General features: G+C 32.5%; 2 protein-coding genes across 2 annotated transcripts; both read left to right on the top strand.

Annotated features, from left to right (window-relative positions):
* Nucleotides 1-419: 419 nt before the first annotated feature.
* LOC131628665 (uncharacterized) lies at nt 420-1,283 on the top strand. The gene has a single exon (XM_058899490.1). The coding sequence runs from the start codon at nt 420-422 to the stop codon at nt 1,281-1,283; it is 864 nt and encodes a 287-aa protein (XP_058755473.1).
* Nucleotides 1,284-5,459: 4,176 nt separating this feature from the next.
* On the top strand, nt 5,460-6,131 carry LOC131628664 (uncharacterized). Its single transcript, XM_058899489.1, has one exon. It carries the CDS (start codon nt 5,460-5,462, stop codon nt 6,129-6,131), a length of 672 nt encoding a protein of 223 aa, XP_058755472.1.
* Nucleotides 6,132-14,919: the final 8,788 nt, after the last annotated feature.

The raw sequence follows: 14,919 nt of genomic DNA, 5'->3' as shown, positions 1-14,919 counted from the left end.
AACAAAATTTGTTGTTGATACAACTCTTTCTTAAATATAGTAAAATAATTAAAAAAAAACAAATCAAATTTCAACCACTAAAACTAGTTGTTGTTGTTGAAGGAATAAGAAGGTTTTCCCAACAATAGTGTGATTGTTGAGAAATTAAGTAATTTATTACTCATACTTAATAACTTTTTTTTGCGAAATACATAACAAATAGTTCAATTTTAAAGTAATAGTTTTATTTTCAAAACAATAATTAAGTTGTTGAGTAAAAATTACTTGTTATAGACATTCAAATTAATGTTTGCAATTAGCATGCCGTTCAAACAAAAAAACTGTTGCTCATATATATAATTTATATTTTCTCATTATGTTTTTCTAACACATTTTGTGTGTTTGTGTGTATCAACATTGTAGTCTTTAATATTTTAGCGATGGCAAATTTGCTAAACAAGTTCTTTTCAATAATGCTTATCGAAGTATCTCTTTTAGCATTGTTGATGGGAAATTCCAAAGCAACTCATCGCTTTATTGATATTAAGGATCATATTGATCACCAAGTTTCCTTACAAACGAGGAGTGTTCATCGCACTGCAAGATTGAGTCCAGAAGGACCTAATCCACACCACGACAATTCCTTACAGCCAAAAAGTGATCATCACATTGCAAAATTGAGTCCAGGAGGTCCCGATCCACATCACCATCTTTCCTTACAAACGAGGAATGTTCATCACATTGCAAGATTGAGTCTAGAAGGTCCAGATCCACACCACCATGTTTCCTTACCAACGGGGAATGTTCATCACATTGAAAGATTGAGTCCAGGAGGTCCAGATTCACACCACCATGATTTCTTGCAAACTAGAAATGTTCATGAAATTGCAAGATTGAGTCCAGGAGGTCCTAATCCACACCATGACAATTCCTTAAATCCAACGAGTGTCGATCATGTTGCAAAATTGAGTCCAGGAGGTCCCGATCCACATCACCATCTTTCCTTACAAACGAGGAATGTTCATCACATTGCAAGATTGAGTCCAGAAGGTCCAGATCCACACCACCATGTTTCCTTACAAACGGGGAATGTTCATCGCATTGAAAGATTGAGTCCAGGAGGTCCAGATTCACACCACCATGATTTCTTGAAAACTAGAAACGTTCATGGAATTGCAAGATTGAGTCCAGGAGGTCCTAATCCACACCACGACAATTCCTTACATCCAACGAGTGTCCATCTCACTGCAAAATTAAGTCTAAGAGGTCATAATCCAAACTACCCGAATTCCTTTCAACCTTAGAATAATCATTGCATTGCATGATTGAGACTAGAGAGTCCCAATTTACACCACCACCATATTTAACATTAAGTTATCGTTCACTCGACAACTTATCTTCTAATCTATTTTGTGATTTCTGAATTAAGTAGAGTGAGAGAGAGAATAAACTATATTCATATAAAAGAGAGATAAATAGATTGGAGATGGTAATTGTTACTTTTAATTATATATATAACTTTATAGTGCGTATATTTACCTGTCACAATTATGTTTTGAATAAATCACTAAGGCTTGTCCCATAGTGAATTAAATTTACCAAGTAATTATTATTTTGTGAACTAATATGTACATATTATTTTAATTAAAGTTACTTTGAAGAGAATATTAGGGGAACGAAAAATATAGACTACACTAGTGGAATATAAATAAAACATAGACCACACAAGTTGAATGCTCTAAATTTATTAGAAAATTAATTCATAAAAGGACTTTAACACGATGTTTATTATATGAAAGGTACATACTAAATTAAACTAGTCACTTGATAGGCCTTTATTAAATATTGTAAATTTTATATATTAGTTTTTTTCAAATTTGTCATCTTGCCACACTTTATTCTATTTTCCATTCAATAAGATTTTTCAATCCAAATATTATTTAAAAATATTCAGCTAGTTATCTACCTTGAAATGAAATTTATGAATTTATTCCACGTCATTTAATTTTTTTTGACTTAAATACTATGATTTTAAATATTCAATATGTAGCAATCCAAACAAGATAAGTCTATAATTATCCCCTTCAGACGGTTAATACGGGTATTGAAACATAGTACAATAGTATACACATTACACGAGTACAAATTTTCGCATACTTAAACATATAGTAAGTCGCATATTTAGGCAATATCACCTCATTCGAGAGATAATAGATATATGAGATGTGAAGATATTCAGAGTATGATGGCCATACTAGATCTATGGGTATTAGGTGTATGCCTGATGGGATCTAGTGCTAGTGGGAGATTGACGGTGTAAGCCCTAGATGCCAATAGTTTTTGTACTTGTATCAAATCATATATTAATAATAAAAGACATTTCTTTATTATGTTTGTTTTTCCAAAATAATAAAGTCCCTAGAATAGCTATTCTCTTTAATGAAATGTTAAGTGCGACATAATCATGAGATCCCATGTAACATAAGGACAGTATTCTCAAATTATCTCTAGTCGTGCTTTAATGTGAAGTGGGAAAATATTAAATCATTGAGACTATTGTATGGATAGACTGGCGATCAGATCTCATGGATTATGGATAAAGAGTAATCAAGTCTTCACATAGGTATGAATATTAGGAGTAATATTTATACTGGATTGACTCGCTAAGAGAATTCTACATAGAAATTTATGCAAAGTGTCATAAGTTATTCTCATGGAGACAGTGGTGTATACAACCCTTCGACATGAATCCACTACGAACCATATATAGATGTAGGAGTCGAGTATTTTTTTTATTGATCAAATATTAACCGTAATTGGATGGCCGTTAACATAGTTCACGGGCACTCCACAAATCATGCTAAGGGACATGAGTGACCTAGATAGAACTTTCTCATCCCGCGTAATAGAATAAATGTATAAGGGCCCAATATTGAATTGGACAAGGGTGACATGGTCTATGCCCTGTGTTCAATATAGACATGAGTGCAAAAGGGTAATTTTTTACACAAACATTATCACGAAAGGTTTTGTTAGATCACATGATATTTTCGTGACTTGGGTAGCAATGATGTGTAGCTAGATACCACTCATTATTTAAGATAAATTCATGATAGGTTGGGGTATACTAAGTTGAATTTATTTCTTTTCTTGATTACAAATCATGAATTGATTGTTGATTTTTATGAATGCGTGCGAAATTATGATGCATCTGCTGTGTGATATGTTGTCAGTGTTCACTTTATGTTAGTACATGACTTAAATGGATTCAGATTTGAGAAAACATGAAAAACTAGCAAATTTTTGAGTTTTAACCGACCTATAACTGGTTACTCTCTGCCAGTAAGCGGTTACCACCCTTGGTGGATTTAATTTGAAATTCATATAGGCTAACTGATTAAGATAGTTAAATCATGAATCATGATGATGCCTTGATAATTTTTTAGTAAGTTAAAAAAAGATAATACATTTGGTGAGAAAACCCTAGGGTGATATAAATCCCATCGTATTGAGTTATTCGGAAACACAACCATACTCCTAGTTGGTATATGTTTTGAATGTTAGGTTTCAATGGAAACAAACCATGTACAATTTTGGGGGATATCGAGGCTCTTTATGGATGCCTAAGATTTTGTTACCAATAATGGGAGTATGGTCCATATGAAGGTTGTAGTCTCTGAGCGGTGTCCGGAATTATGTGAAAAGTGTTCGTGGGAGAAAGACATTATTTGTGTACTAGGGAGTCTGTGATCTGTGTCCAAACTTATGTGAAGAGTTGTGGCCCAAGAAAGATGTCCCACGTAACTATCCATATCCAGAGGTAGACATGGGTCGTTTGACCCGAGTGTTGATATTCACACACCATATGAGATCAATTGGATCTCGATCCACGTTCTTTTATGATTGTAGAATATGGAAGGTTGAGAAAGAAACATTATTAATAGAGTAGAACATGAGAGCACCATGACCAAGAAGACATACGGTGTAGTTAGAACTGCACTGAAATAGTTATATCTCACCCTATGTTTAATATTTGTGGTAATTAGGTGAATTACTGATGAAAAGGAAAGATGACATGAAGGATTTAAAGATCTTGTTATCTATTTTTTTGTTTTGTTTTTGCTGTCTAGCCTATTCTAGTATTTTATTCCATGATTTATGTTGTATATGTACTATGATTGTATCTTTTATCATACATGTATTGGATGTCATCTAGACACTTTTGGTTGTACTCAGTACCAGATATAAAATGTCGAATAATACCATTCTATACGCATATTATTCGGGGTATTACACTTTGAATAATAAATATAAAGTGATAATTCTTATATTCACTTGTCACAATTACGTTTTGAAAGTATCACCAATTCTCTCTGTAGTAAATATAACTTTCCATGTAATCTATTATTATATGAACTATCCCATATTTGCTTGTCATAAAAATTTATATTAAGAGGAATGAGGGGATCAAAATACATGGACTACCAATGCGGTAAATAAAAAAGACATATACCATAAGAGTTGATAGCTTTGGAAAGGAATATATCTCTGGGAATAAATGTACTCGAGGAGTCTTACATAGATTTATTTTAAGAAAGTGAGCTAACGATAGAAGCCATTTGGATTAGAAGATGTTTATACCTTTCGAGAGGTAATTTTGGGAAACGGGTTGTCTACAACTCACTGGATTTTTGAATGAGAAGGGGCAACTTTAGAACTCTACAACTAAATTGAATTTAAATTGTTTAGAATAGATGAATCCATCTTAACTAATTAGGTTTTAGAATTTAAAGTTTCTTTTACACTTAGTGCCAAAAAAATTAGTCCATATAGTTCACCAAACATAAGATGTAAGTTTATTTTATATACAACTATATTTATTAAAAAGAGTAAAGGAGTTAGTTTTAATATATTTTACTATATTTAATTAATTGTAATATATTTTTCCAAAAGTATAAGGAAATGCCCCATCTGGTGATTGAAATTGAAAATTTCAAAATTTTTTTTTATATATCGTTTATCAATCTATATATATTATGATTTTTCCAAAATTATTTTATTACCAGCAACAAAATTTGTTGTTGATACAACTCTTTCTTAAATATAGTAAAATAATTAAAAAAAACAAATCAAATTTCAACCACTAAAACTAGTTGTTGTTGTTGGAATAAGAAGGTTTTCCCAACAATAGTGTGATTGTTGAGAAATTAAGTAATTTATTACTCATACTTAATAATTTTTTTGCGAAATACATAACAAATAGTTCTATTTTAAAGTAATAGTTTTATTTTCAAAACAATAATTAAGTTGTTGAGTAAAAATTACTTGTTATAGACATTCAAATTAATGTTTGCAATTAGCATGCCGTTCAAACAAAAAAACTGTTGCTCATATATATAATTTATATTTTCTCATTATGTTTTCCTAACACATTTTGTGTGTTTGTGTGTATCAACATTGTAGTCTTTAATATTTTAGCGATGGCAAATTTGCTAAACATGTTCTTTTCAATAATGCTTATCGAAGTATCTCTTTTAGCATTGTTGATGGGAAATTCCAAAGCAACTCATCGCTTTATTGATATTAAGGATCATATTGATCACCAAGTTTCCTTACAAACGAGGAGTGTTCATCGCATTGCAAGATTGAGTCCAGAAGGACCTAATCCACACCACGACAATTCCTTACAGCCAAAAAGTGATCATCACATTGCAAAATTGAGTCCAAGAGGTCCCGATCCACATCACCATCTTTCCTTACAAACGAGGAATGTTCATCACATTGCAAGATTGAGTCCAGAAGGTCCAGATCCACACCACCATGTTTCCTTACCAACGGGGAATGTTCATCACATTGAAAGATTGAGTCCAGGAGGTCCAGATTCACACCACCATGATTTCTTGCAAACTAGAAATGTTCATGAAATTGCAAGATTGAGTCCAGGAGGTCCTAATCCACACCATGACAATTCCTTAAATCCAACGAGTGTCGATCACATTGCAAAATTGAGTCCAGGAGGTCCCGATCCACATCACCATCTTTCCTTACAAACGAGGAATGTTCATCACATTGCAAGATTGAGTCCAGAAGGTCCAGATCCACACCACCATGTTTCCTTACAAACGGGAATGTTCATCGCATTGAAAGATTGAGTCCAGGAGGTCCAGATTCACACCACCATGATTTCTTGAAAACTAGAAATGTTCATGGAATTGCAAGATTGAGTCCAGGAGGTCCTAATCCACACCACGACAATTCCTTACATCCAACGAGTGTCCATCTCACTGCAAAATTAAGTCTAAGAGGTCATAATCCAAACTACCCGAATTCCTTTCAACCTTAGAATAATCATTGCATTGCATGATTGAGACTAGAGAGTCCCAATTTACACCACCACCATATTTAACATTAAGTTATCGTTCACTCGACAACTTATCTTCTAATGTATTTTGTGATTTCTGAATTAAGGAGAGTGAGAGAGAGAATAAACTATATTCAAGTAAAAGAGAGATAAATAGATTGGAGATGGTAATTGTTACTTTTAATTATATATATAACTTTATAGTGCGTATATTTACCTGTCACAATTATGTTTTGAATAAATCACTAAGGCTTGTCCCATAGTGAATAAAATTTACCAAGTAATTATTATTTTGTGAACTAATATGTACATATTATTTTAATTAAAGTTACTTTGAAGAGAATATTAGGGGAACGAAAAATATAGACTACACTAGTGGAATATAAATAAAACATAGACCACACAAGTTGAATGCTCTAAATTTCTTTGAAAATTAATTCATAAAAGGACTGTAACACGATGTTTATTATATGAAAGGTACATACTAAATTAAACTAGTCACTTGATAGGCCTTTATTAAATATTGTAAATTTTATATATTATTTTTTTTCAAATTTATCATCTTGCCACACTTTATTCTATTTTCCATTCAATAAGATTTTTTAATCCAAATATTATTTAAAAATATTCAGCTAGTTATCTACCTTGAAATGAAATTTATGAATTTATTCCACGTCATTTAATTTTTTTTGACTTAAATACTATGATTTTAAATATTCAATATGTAGCAATCCAAACAAGATAAGTCTATAATTATCCCCTTCAGACGGTTAATACGGGTATTGAAACATAGTACAATAGTATACACATTACACGAGTACAAATTTTCGCATACTTAAACATATAGTAAGTCGCATATTTAGGCAATATCACCTCATTCGAGAGATAATAGATATATGAGATGTGAAGATATTCAGAGTATGATGGCCATACTAGATCTATGGGTATTAGGTGTATGCCTGATGGGATCTAGTGCTAGTGGGAGATTGACGGTGTAAGCCCTAGATGCCAATAGTTTTTGTACTTGTATCAAATCATATATTAATAATAAAAGACATTTCTTTATTATGTTTGTTTTTCCAAAATAATAAAGTCCCTAGAATAGCTATTCTGTTTAATGAAATGTTAAGTGCGCCATAATCATGAGATCCCATGAAACATAAGGACAGTATTCTCAAATTATCTCTAGTCGTGCTTTACTGTGAAGTGGGAAAATATTAAATCATTGAGACTATTGTATGGATAGACTGACGATCAGATCTCATGGATTATGGATAAAGAGTAATCAAGTCTTCACATAGGTATGAATATTAGGAGTAATATTTATAGTGGATTGACCCGCTAAGAGAATTCTACATAGAAATTTATGCAAAGTGTCATAAGTTATTCTCATGGAGACAGTGGTGTATACAACCCTTCGACCTGAATCCACTACGAACCATATATAGATGTAGGAGTCGAGTATTTTTTTTATTGATCAGATATTAACCGTAATTGGATGGTCGTTAACATAGTTCACGGGCACTCCACAAATCATGCTAAGGGACATGAGTGCCCTAGATAGAACTTTCTCATCCCGCGTAATAGAATAAATGTCTAAGGGCCCAATATTGAATTGGACAAGGGTGACATGGTCTATGCCCTGTGTTCAATATAGACATGAGTGCAAAAGGGTAATTTTTTACACAAACATTATCACGAAAGCTTTTGTTAGATCACATGATATTTTCGTGACTTGGGTAGCAATGATGTGTAGCTAGATACCACTCACTATTTAAGATAAATTCATGATAGGTTGGGGTATACTAAGTTTGATTTATTTCTTTTCTTGATTACAAATCATGAATTGATTGTTGATTTTTATGAATGCGTGCGAAATTATGATCATCTGCTGTGTGATATGTTGTCAGTGTTCACTTTATGTTAGTACATGACTTAAATGGATTCAGATTTGAGAAAACATGAAAAACTAGCAAATTTTTGAGTTTTAACCGACCTATAACTGGTTACTCTCTGCCAGTAAGCGGTTACCACCCTTGGTGGATTTAATTTGAAATTCATATAGGCTAACTGATTAAGATAGTTAAATCATGAATCATGATGATGCCTTGATAATTTTTTAGTAAGTTAAAAAAAGATAATACATTTGGTGAGAAAACCCTAGGGTGATATAAATCCCATCGTATTGAGTTATTCGGAAACACAACCATACTCCTAGTTGGTATATGTTTGAATGTTAGGTTTCAATGGAAACCAACCATGTACAATTTTGGGGGATATCGAGGCTCTTTATGGATGCCTAAGATTTTGTTACCAATAATGGGAGTATGGTCCATATGAAGGTTGTAGTCTCTGAGCGGTGTCCGGAATTATGTGAAAAGTGTTGGTGGGAGAAAGACATTATTTGTGTACTAGGGAGTCTGTGATCTGTGTCCAAACTTATGTGAAGAGTTGTGGCCCAAGAAAGATGTCCCACGTAACTATCCATATCCAGAGGTAGACATGGGTCGTTTGACCCGAGTGTTGATATTCACACACCATATGAGATCAATTGGATCTCGATCCACGTTCTTTTATGATTGTAGAATATGGAAGGTTGAGAAAGAAACATTATTAATAGAGTAGAACATGAGAGCACCATGACCAAGAAGACATACGGTGTAGTTAGAACTGCACTGAAATAGTTATATCTCACCCTATGTTTAATATTTGTGGTAATTAGGTGAATTACTGATGAAAAGGAAAGATGACATGAAGGATTTAAAGATCTTGTTATCTATTTTTTTGTTTTGTTTTTGCTGTCTAGCCTATTCTAGTATTTTATTCCATGATTTATGTTGTATATGTACTATGATTGTATCTTTTATCATACATGTATTGGATGTCATCTAGACACTTTTGGTTGTACTCAGTACCAGATATAAAATGTCGAATAATACCATTCTATACGCATATTATTCGGGGTATTACACTTTGAATAATAAATATAAAGTGATAATTCTTATATTCACTTGTCACAATTACGTTTTGAAAGTATCACCAATTCTCTCTGTAGTAAATATAACTTTCCATGTAATCTATTATTATATGAACTATCCCATATTTGCTTGTCATAAAAATTTATATTAAGAGGAATGAGGGGATCAAAATACATGGACTACCAATGCGGTAAATAAAAAAGACATATACCATAAGAGTTGATAGCTTTGAAAAGGAATATATCTCTGGGAATAAATGTACTCGAGGAGTCTTACATAGATTTATTTTAAGAAAGTGAGCTAACGATAGAAGCCATTTGGATTAGAAGATGTTTATACCTTTCGAGAGGTAATTTTGGGAAACGGGTTGTCTACAACTCACTGGATTTTTGAATGAGAAGGGGCAACTTTAGAACTCTACAACTAAATTGAATTTAAATTGTTTAGAATAGATGAATCCATCTTAACTAATTAGGTTTTAGAATTTAAAGTTTCTTTTACACTTAGTGCCAAAAAAATTAGTCCATATAGTTCACCAAACATAAGATGTAAGTTTATTTTATATACAACTATATTTATTAAAAAGAGTAAAGGAGTTAGTTTTAATATATTTTACTATATTTAATTAATTGTAATATATTTTTCCAAAAGTATAAGGAAATGCCCCATCTGGTGATTGAAATTGAAAATTTCAAAAAAAAAATTTATATATCGTTTATCAATCTATATATATTATGATTTTTCCAAAATTATTTTATTACCAGCAACAAAATTTGTTGTTGATACAACTCTTTCTTAAATATAGTAAAATAATTAAAAAAAACAAATCAAATTTCAACCACTAAAACTAGTTGTTGTTGTTGGAATAAGAAGGTTTTCCCAACAATAGTGTGATTGTTGAGAAATTAAGTAATTTATTACTCATACTTAATAATTTTTTTGCCAAATACATAACAAATAGTTCTATTTTAAAGTAATAGTTTTATTTTCAAAACAATAATTAAGTTGTTGAGTAAAAATTACTTGTTATAGACATTCAAATTAATGTTTGCAATTAGCATGCCGTTCAAACAAAAAAACTGTTGCTCATATATATAATTTATATTTTCTCATTATGTTTTCATAACACATTTTGTGTGTTTGTGTGTATCAACATTGTAGTCTTTAATATTTTAGCGATGGCAAATTTGCTAAACATGTTCTTTTCAATAATGCTTATCGAAGTATCTCTTTTAGCATTGTTGATGGGAAATTCCAAAGCAACTCATCGCTTTATTGATATTAAGGATCATATTGATCACCAAGTTTCCTTACAAACGAGGAGTGTTCATCGCATTGCAAGATTGAGTCCAGAAGGACCTAATCCACACCACGACAATTCCTTACAGCCAAAAAGTGATCATCACATCGCAAAATTGAGTCCAAGAGGTCCCGATCCACATCACCATCTTTCCTTACAAACGAGGAATGTTCATAACATTGCAAGATTGAGTCCAGAAGGTCCAGATCCACACCACCATGTTTCCTTACCAACGGGGAATGTTCATCACATTGAAAGATTGAGTCCAGGAGGTCCAGATTCACATCACCATGATTTCTTGCAAACTAGAAATGTTCATGAAATTGCAAGATTGAGTCCAGGAGGTCCTAATCCACACCACGACAATTCCTTACAGCCAAAAAGTGATCATCACATTGCGAAATTGAGTCCAGGAGGTCCCGATCCACATCACTATCTTTCCTTACAAACGGGGAATGTTCATCATATTGCAAGATTGAGTCCAGAAGGTCCAGATCCACATCACCATGTTTCCTTACCAACGGGGAATGTTCATCACATTGAAAGATTGAGTCCAGGAGGTCCAGATTCACACCACCATGATTTCTTGCAAACTAGAAATGTTCATGAAATTGCAAGATTGAGTCCAGGAGGTCCTAATCCACACCATGACAATTCCTTAAATCCAACGAGTGTCGATCACATTGCAAAATTGAGTCCAGGAGATCCCGATCCACATCACCATCTTTCCTTACAAACGAGGAATGTTCATCACATTGCAAGATTGAGTCCAGAAGGTCCAGATCCACACCACCATGTTTCCTTACAAACGGGGAATGTTCATCGCATTGAAAGATTGAGTCCAGGAGGTCCAGATTCACACCACCATGATTTCTTGAAAACTAGAAATGTTCATGGAATTGCAAGATTGAGTCCAGGAGGTCCTAATCCACACCACGACAATTCCTTACATCCAACGAGTGTCCATCTCACTGCAAAATTAAGTCTAAGAGGTCATAATCCAAACTACTCGAATTCCTTTCAACCTTAGAATAATCATTGCATTGCATGATTGAGACTAGAGAGTCCCAATTTACACCACCACCATATTTAACATTAAGTTATCGTTCACTCGACAACTTATCTTCTAATGTATTTTGTGATTTCTGAATTATGGAGAGTGAGAGAGAGAATAAACTATATTCAAGTAAAAGAGAGATAAATTGATTGGAGATGGTAATTGTTACTTTTAATTATATATATAACTTTATAGTGCGTATATTTAACTGTCACAATTATGTTTTGAATAAATCACTAAGGCTTGTCCCATAGTGAATAAAATTTACCAAGTAATTATTATTTTGTGAACTAATATGTACATATTATTTTAATTAAAGTTACTTTGAAGAGAATATTAGGGGAACGCAAAATATAGACTACACTAGTGGAATATAAATAAAACATAGACCACACAAGTTGAATGCTCTAAATTTCTTTGAAAATTAATTCATAAAAGGACTGTAACACGATGTTTATTATATGAAAGGTACATACTAAATTAAACTAGTCACTTCATAGGTCTTTATTAAATATTGTAAATTTTATATATTATTTTTTTTCAAATTTATCATCTTGCCACACTTTATTCTATTTTCCATTCAATAAGATTTTTTAATCCAAATATTATTTAAAAATATTTAGCTAGCTATCTACCTTGAAATGAAATTTATGAATTTATTCCACGTCATTTAATTTTTTTTGACTTAAATACTATGATTTTAAATATTCAATATGTAACAATCCAAACAAGATAAGTCTATAATTATCCCCTTCAGACGGTTAATAGAGGTATTGAAACATAGTACAATAGTATACACATTACACGAGTACAAATTTTCGCATACTTAAACATATAGTAAGTCGCATATTTAGGCAATATCACCTCATTCGAGAGATAATAGATATATGAGATCTGAAGATATATAGAGTATGATGGCCATACTAGATCTATGGGTATTAGGTGTATGCCTGATGGGATCTAGTGCTAGTGGGAGATTGACGGTGTAAGCCCTAGATGCCAATAGTTTTTGTACTTGTATCAAATCATATATTAATAATAAAAGACATTTCTTTATTATGTTTGTTTTTCCAAAATAATAAAGTCCCTAGAATAGCTATTCTGTTTAATGAAATGTTAAGTGCGCCATAATCATGAGATCCCATGAAACATAAGGACAGTATTCTCAAATTATCTCTAGTCGTGCTTTACTGTGAAGTGGGAAAGTATTAAATCACCGAGATTATTGTATGGATAGACTGACGATCAGATCTCATGGATTATGGATAAAGAGTAATCAAGTCTTCACATAGGTATGAATATTAGGAGTAATATTTATAGTGGATTGACCCGCTAAGAGAATTCTACATAGAAATTTATGCAAAGTGTCATAAGTTATTCTCATGGAGACAGTGGTGTATACAACCCTTCGACCTGAATCCACTACGAACCATATATAGATGTAGGAGTCGAGTATTTTTTTTATTGATCAGATATTAACCGTAATTGGATGGTTGTTAACATAGTTCACGGGCACTCCACAAATCATGCTAAGGGACATGAGTGCCCTAGATAGAACTTTCTCATCCCGCGTAATAGAATAAATGTCTAAGGGCCCAATATTGAATTGGACAAGGGTGACATGGTCTATGCCCTGTGTTCAATATAGACATGAGTGCAAAAGGGTAATTTTTTACACAAACATTATCACGAAAGCTTTTGTTAGATCACATGATATTTTCGTGACTTGGGTAGCAATGATGTGTAGCTAGATACCACTCACTATTTAAGATAAATTCATGATAGGTTGGGGTATACTAAGTTTGATTTATTTCTTTTCTTGATTACAAATCATGAATTGATTGTTGATTTTTATGAATGCGTGCGAAATTATGAATCATCTGCTGTGTGATATGTTGTCAGTGTTCACTTTATGTTAGTACATGACTTAAATGGATTCAGATTTGAGAAAACATGAAAAACTAGCAAATTTTTGAGTTTTAACCGACCTATAACTGGTTACTCTCTGCTAGTAAGCGGTTACCACCCTTGGTGGAATTAATTTGAAATTCATATAGGCTAACTGATTAAGATAGTTAAATCATGAATCATGATGATGCCTTGATAATTTTTTAGTAAGTTAAAAAAAGATAATACATTTGGTGAGAAAACCCTAGGGTGATATAAATCCCATCGTATTGAGTTATTCGGAAACACAACCATACTCCTAGTTGGTATATTCTTTGAATGTTAGGTTTCAATGGAAATAAACCATGTACAATTTTGGGGGATATCGAGGCTCTTTATGGATGCCTAAGATTTTGTTACCAATAATGGGAGTATGGTCCATATGAAGGTTATAGTCTCTGAGCGGTGTCCGGAATTATGTGAAAAGTGTTGGTGGGAGAAAGACATTATTTGTGTGCTAGGGAGTCTGTGATCTGTGTCCAAACTTATGTTAAGAGTTGTGGCCCAAGAAAGATGTCCCACGTAACTATCCATATACAGAGGTAGACATGGGTCGTTTGACCCGAGTGTTGATATTCACACACCATATGAGATCAATTGGATCTCGATCCACGTTCTTTTATGATTGTAGAATATGGAAGTTTGAGAAAGAAACATTATTAATAGAGTAGAACATGAGAGCACCATGACCAAGAAGACATACGGTGTAGTTAGAACTGCACTGAAATAGTTATATCTCACCCTATGTTTAATATTTGTGGTAATTAGGTGAATTACTGATGAAAAGGAAAGATGACATGAAGGATTTAAAGATCTTGTTATCTATTTTTTTGTTTTGTTTTTGCTGTCTAGCCTATTCTAGTATTTTATTCCATGATTTATGTTGTATATGTACTATGATTGTATCTTTTATCATACATGTATTGGATGTCATCTAGACACTTTTGGTTGTACTCAGTACCAGATATAAATTGTCAAATAATACCATTCTATACGCATATTATTCGGGGTATTACACTTTGAATAATAAATATAAAGTGATAATTCTTATATTCACTTGTCACAATTACGTTTTGAAAGTATCACCAATTCTCTCTGTAGTAAATATAACTTTCCATGTAATCTATTATTATATGAACTATCCCATATTTGCTTGTCATAAAAATTTATATTAAGAGGAATGAGGGGATCAAAATACATGGACTACCAATGCGGTAAATAAAAAAGACATATACCATAAGAGTTGATAGCTTTGGAAAGGAATATATCTCTGGGAATAAATGTACTCGAGGAGTCT

This window comes from Vicia villosa, unplaced genomic scaffold (assembly GCF_029867415.1).
Source record: "Vicia villosa cultivar HV-30 ecotype Madison, WI unplaced genomic scaffold, Vvil1.0 ctg.000470F_1_1, whole genome shotgun sequence".
NCBI classification, from domain to species: Eukaryota; Viridiplantae; Streptophyta; class Magnoliopsida; order Fabales; family Fabaceae; genus Vicia; species Vicia villosa.
Note: the sequence above shows the minus strand (reverse complement) of the source record. Positions and strands in the feature narration are given on the sequence as shown.

Excerpts from the sequence above, each read along its gene's own strand:
- LOC131628664 (XM_058899489.1), top strand. The coding sequence starts at position 5,460 with ATGGCAAATTTGCTAAACATGTTCTTTTCAATAATGCTTATCGAAGTA.
- LOC131628665 (XM_058899490.1), top strand. The coding sequence starts at position 420 with ATGGCAAATTTGCTAAACAAGTTCTTTTCAATAATGCTTATCGAAGTA.